The sequence below is a fragment of the Indicator indicator genome, chromosome 14 (genome assembly GCF_027791375.1).
Source record: "Indicator indicator isolate 239-I01 chromosome 14, UM_Iind_1.1, whole genome shotgun sequence".
Lineage (NCBI taxonomy): Eukaryota > Metazoa > Chordata > Aves > Piciformes > Indicatoridae > Indicator > Indicator indicator.
In genome coordinates this window covers 15,444,477-15,450,476 of record NC_072023.1, presented here as the reverse complement: position 1 = coordinate 15,450,476, position 6,000 = coordinate 15,444,477, and the positions used below count along the sequence as shown (strand labels likewise).

The 6,000-nt window shown below is 41.1% G+C and overlaps 1 protein-coding gene across 2 annotated transcripts in view; it reads right to left on the bottom strand.

Annotated features, from left to right (window-relative positions):
• Positions 1 to 330: 330 nt before the first annotated feature.
• DGKI (diacylglycerol kinase iota) overlaps positions 331 to 6,000 on the bottom strand; it is a 201,271-nt gene continuing 195,601 nt past the window's right edge. For both annotated transcript variants that reach the window (XM_054387069.1, XM_054387071.1), the window contains 3 exons: positions 3,846 to 3,882; positions 1,882 to 1,981; positions 331 to 447 (listed from right to left, as the gene is read on the bottom strand). In XM_054387069.1, coding sequence (XP_054243044.1) covers positions 331 to 447; positions 1,882 to 1,981; positions 3,846 to 3,882 — 254 coding nt within the window. The remainder of the gene's footprint in view (positions 448 to 1,881; positions 1,982 to 3,845; positions 3,883 to 6,000) is intronic.

Here is a 6,000-nt window from a genome sequence, read left to right as displayed (position 1 = left end):
TTCCTTTTTTTTTTTTTTTTTAATAAATTGTACAGATGAACATAGGAGAAGTTCATGCTACTTTCTGGAAGCAATAAAGGTAAATTTTCCTGGCCCATGGATTCCACAGACCTTTAAGTGTCCTGCCTCGTCCATCATGGGCTAACTTATGGAACTTAATCGTTCCGTGGCAAGACTCATTAGCCCTTAGAAACTGGTGGCATGTCCTCAGGTATTTCTCATGAGAGTGAGAGACACATTGATTCCATCAGCTTCTTCCTCAAACGATGCCTGAGTGCTTCAGCTGCAGCCTTGTGATTTTCAAGGATCCTTCTTTGCGGTTTTCAGACATCAGACTGCTGTCTCCAGATCCTCGTGGGAAACCATTTGGTAGCTTTGTCGACTTTCCAGGTAGGAGGCCAGATCTGGATCACCAGCTTGCTGTGCCCTGTCACGAGGGGTCTTACCCTATAATAGAGAAACATGAAAAGAAAGTCTTGTGCTAGCATATTTAGAAGAATAGATGAATGCATAACCCAGAGAAATTACTACAGGAAAGATGGAACCAAATTTGGATCATTTTCTTATTTGTTGTATGAACTGGCATTAGGTTTTCCTATCAGAGTCATAACATTCCAAAGATTTCCAAAGTCCTTGTGTAGTTTAGGACAAATCATGCAGTTCTGCAAGGACATGCTAGTTGATACACCACAAAGAAGGGCTTACATGCTGGAAGGGAATTAATTTTTCATTCTAGGGCTACAAGCCCTGTGTAAATGAATATGATGCACAGTACTACAACTAACATTTGAAAAGTGCACTTCACAGACTACACACTTGCTCAGGATGTGCAGAGAGATGCCCAGCATTTGAGGTAAGTTCAGTGTGTCTCATTCTATCTCAAGTACAACTTTTTTTTCAGTGCATAAATTTGCTACTCCATTGTCTGAGTTACCTTATGAATACTGTTAAATTTGATCACAAGTACTGATCCTAAACTATAAAAAAGTATTGGAAACACACAAATGTATCTCCACAAAAACACTTTTACTCCATGGATTTCAGGGCATGTGATGATTAACAAGTCAGAAGCCACTTGTCTGAATTTTTAGCTGCTGCAGAAATTATCTTTTGCAACGTGTAGCAGTCTCATCTGAAAATGAGATGATCTCCCTCCCCATTATAGGCTACCTCAGGCATAAAGTCATAGGAATTATTTTTTCATTATCTTGCTACAGTAAAACTGCTTCTGACTATGGAACCCAGAGGTCCAGCTGTGTCTCAGCTACTGACCACAGAATGCTTATCATCAGAAATGCCAAAGGTGCAGCTTCTGGAATACGTTTCCTATGCTATCAGATTCTTGTATTGACAGAATATTCCTAGGATTTAATTTTGCCCAGACTTCTTTTTCAGCCATGAGTACACCAAGAGAGGGCTGTGGTTAGTGTCACACCAGTGAGCATAAGGGCAAGCAAGGGCAAAAGAAAAAGGTTAGTGACCCTCACAAAGCAAGTCAGCCACAATAACCAAACCACACAACTTCTATCACAAACCAAGGCTCCCCCAGGTGGTCCTTGCCCACAGGCCTCTCTTTTGACCACACAGGAGGAGGATGCTGCTGGATGCTGCTGGGCCATAGACATGCCTCATTCACACCCAACGCACCAAATGCTTTGAGGCCAGTCTCTCACTATGTGACAGTGACCCATGTTGGGGACTGAACTGAAGTCTCTTGTACTTGTCTAAATCAATACACTTTCCTAAATAAAAATAGCTTGTTTAAAGAGAGCGCCTCTTGGCACACACAAAGAAGACTCAGTCAGGCAAACAGCAGGGACGGATGCTGATTGGTCTCGCTTGACTGCAGGATTTTATAACTGGTTGACAGGGCTGGGTTACCTTGGAGTCTGTCTTTCTCAGAGAGGCTCCTGCATCCACCAGGAGCTGGCAGACGGCACGATGGCGCTGGCAGGCTGCCTTATGTAGTGCTGTCTCACCCCTAGAGCAAAGTACAGAAACCAGCAATGAGACACATCATACCGACACACATTACCAAGTATGAGGCACAGAGGACAGACAGAGAAGGATGCTGTATTTCTGTGAGGTTCCCTCTTGCTGGCAGAGGTAGACTTGTGCACTCTCTCCCTTAGCATCTACATCCTTCAACTCAGTAAGAAAGCCTGTAATGTACAAATAGCAGATGAAGAACTTCTAAGGGCTGGAAAAGAAACATGCACTAGTTTTATGTATTCAAAGGACTGAATGTCATATTCCCATCAAACCACCAGTCCTGCTATCTGCTGCAAAAAGCAAACCAGGCATTTTCTCATTTCACAGCAGGCAAAACCAGCAACAGTGATTGTTTCACCCTGCAGTTTCTTTCCTCAATCTCATTCTTGGATACATTCTAGAAAAATGCTTCCCATCAAAGCCATGAGTGGTACACTTGCTGCCCTGGTTCTTATATGTGCTCTGTTGAATGTATGAGAGCAATTGCTACTGGGGAAGCTTGAACACATACTTTTCAAAAAAAAAAAAAAAAGAAGGCTGTGTAGTGGGAACAGATTTTTGCAAACTCCTTATTCAGACTGGGGCTACTGGTAACAGGATTCTGAGACTGACTGTGTCACCAAGGTTAAATATATCAAGATTTGCCTAAGAAGAGGAGGAGAAGATGCTTCAAATTGATTGAAAAGATGTCCCTAATACCAGCATTCAAGTAGCGACATTACATAATCTCAAAAATACCAAATGACAAGAAATGTGTGTAGTAGGAAAAAATCTTGCATCTCCCTAGCTATCCAGAAAGTGGAAGTGCATAAAGGAATGTCAGCCTCAGTCTATAACAGGACAAGCTGAAATATTAATAGGCAGCCTCGTAATGAATCTGCCTCTGCTGCATGAGAGTTATATTCAGAATGAAATACTATGATTTCCATTTAGGGATCAAAAGATAAGTTCATGCTGAAAATTACAGCTTGAAACTTTACTTTTCAAGGGTTAGTGGTAGAGGAACCTCTGTAAAAGCCCTCACAACCTTTGTAATCATGTTCACTTGTAATTTTTTTAAGCAGCTGTGCTATGCTACTGGATGAAGAGAAACAGTCAGTCCATCCAGATTCCATCAACCCTGGGCTGCACACACACACTTTGCGCAGAACCTTTCCGGTGTTCCATGTTAGAAGAGGAGGGCACTATGTGTTGAGGTTTAACCCCTACAAGCAAGGTAACATTTTTTTCCATTTATTCCATATATTTCCAGGATCATTCGTCTCTCCTTACATAGTCTTTGTGACACTTTGATTATACAACATGACGTAGAACAGTTGGGAAATGGAAAGTGAAGTTTGGGATTTTGGTTGGTTGGTTGGTTTGTTTGTTTTGTTATAACAGAGATGATAATAGGTTCTAGCTACATGAGAGAGATCTTCAACTGCACAGGTTGCAGCCATTTGGGACAGCTGTAGCAGAGCACCCTAGGTGAATCAAGAAAGGACTGAAGAAAAAGTGTGGAGCAAAAAAAGTAATCTCCGGACTTCTGGAATTTACTTTTCAGGTTGGTCCTCAGTAAATTGATGTCAGAAACACTGAAGCATAATGCAGAATTTGTGTTTTTCTAGAATAATTAAGAAAGCATGGGAAGCAATGGAAAGAAGTCCTTAATGGAATTCAAGAAACCTTTCTTTCGCATCAGAAAGCCATATATGGGTTGGTTGTTGTTTGGGGACTTTTATTTGCTTGCTTGTTTTTGAAGAACTGTGCCATTTTACAAGCTTTTTTATTTGACAGTTTGCACTTGAAAAACAAGAGAAGTCTGCTAGATTAACAAGCACAATGTGAAGGGCAGGGTATCTTGTACTTACGTTTCACTGTCTATCATGTCCAGTAATTCAGATGGACCTGCAAAAGATAGCCAGGTACATCATGTAACATTTGTCTGCATGACTAGAAGAATAAAACTACCCAAAGAAGACTCTTGGTGCAAATTTGTAAAAGAAGCCAACCAAAACCTCAATTTACACAAATATGCCAAACTTCAAGGTAATATTTGTTTGTGAGAGCTCTTGCATTAGCAAAATATTGAAAGCATAGTCGCTGCTGGACTCTCAGCACCAGTGAGTAACTGCCTTGAAATTATACTAGGGATGAATATTCATGGAGTTTATTTTCTCAGTCTTCACCTTGCTCAATTAAATAGCTCACGTAACTACAGTGCATTGAAAATGTTAGTACAGTTGAAACCCTGATATATTGCAACTTAAAATCTATTGTTAGTCTTAAAGGGAAAATGTCATTAGAAAGTTAAAATTAGCCAAAATTCTGTCCTGAATGACATCTCTGTGCTACTCCATTTAATAGTGTTATACAGAATGTAGATCAGGGTGGAATATTCCCAGCAGTCTTTATATTGATATGCAAATCCTGTACTCTACCGGTTAGCAATGATCAGGAAAGTAAGATTAAGAAAAATTGAAAAGATTTTTGTTAAGTGGGAAAAATACTGCATCTATGCTAATGTTCTTTTGTCCTTGATATTCACTACAGGCAGATGTTTATTGCAGCAAATTCCATCACTGAATTACAGTGGATTGGAAAGGCCAGGATCTGGATAGCATTTGAAACAAGAAAAAACTTTCCTTTTGCAGTCTCTTACCACTCTGGAGCACAGTGCCAGATGGTAAGGGGCAGTTCGCAATGGGAAGAGTGAAACTTTACAGGAATTTTCCTTCCTGTGTATGAATATTTCTCTTCAGCGTGCTTTGACTTTGAAATTCAAGAGTCCTCAAGAGCTTACAGCAGATCTCACCTGAAACTGAGGAATTTCACACTACTTGCTTACAAAAGCCTACACATAACCTCTACACTCCTTTCGTTCAAAGTGTGTGTCGAAATTGATCAGAGCAGCCTGTCTCTCCCACACTGCTTTTACAACATACACATGCAGTATCTCTGGGGCAGCTGGCTGCCTCAGCTCCTGGAGCTGCAGGTAACTCCTTCCCTTCATCTTCTGTCATCATGAGAAAGGTGTGGTCAAAAAAGTAGCATGCCTAATCTTTAGGGCAGCTGGCATTGCATACCTGTCATGACAGTCCTCCAAATTCAGTAGATGCTGTCAAATTCTAGTGCACAACACTCTGAGTCTACCACTGCACACCCTCAACTCTGCACTTGGCATTAAGTGTTAACTCTTCCCTATCAAAAAGAAGCATCGCCCAAGACCCCTGAACTCCCATAAGCATAAAGGAGGATACAGAGGGCTAAGCAAGATCCTTGTTGAGAGGAAAGGAAGATAATGCCTGAGAAACTAAAAAAAGAAAGAAATAAACCAAACAACAACAACAAAAGAAACCAGCCACCAAACAAACAAGAAACAAAACCAAAGAGCAAAACCACAGCAAACAAACAAAGTAACTAAAACCAAACAAGGAAAATCCCAAGTGATTAAGAAAAATACTCTCTTCCAGGAAAAAAAATCATATTTTCTCAAAAACAGAGTCAATTCCCCATGGCTTTCTACAATGCCACAACCCAGTGACAGGAAAAGCCTACAGTGTGTTAGAAAAAACACTTCCAAGTAAACTATTAATTCTGTTCATGGATGGGAGGTTCAAGGATGGTCGTGATGCCAATGTGGAAAAGCATGGCTGTGCTGGCTGTGTTGAGCATAAAGTTACATGCCCGGATAAATGGGAAAAAAGCATTAAAACATTAGGAGGAAGGATGGAGAGAAGTTACAAGAGTGTGACCTGAGAGGATGGAGAAGCTAGTGCAGGGTGGGTCTGGAGAAAAAGGAAGCCAAGCATGAAGGAAAACTGATCTGGAGCAGGAAGAAATAACAAGTCTAGGACAGATGAATTTAGTGCTGAGGACTGACCAGGCAGCCTGCAAGTAGACACCTGAGAAACTACCAGGTACACCCCACCTGTGTGCAAAGGGTGCTCTCCTGGATACTGTCCTAGATAAAGCATTTCATGGAAGTGCCCCATCTCCATCCCAGTCACACATAAGGGCCAGATA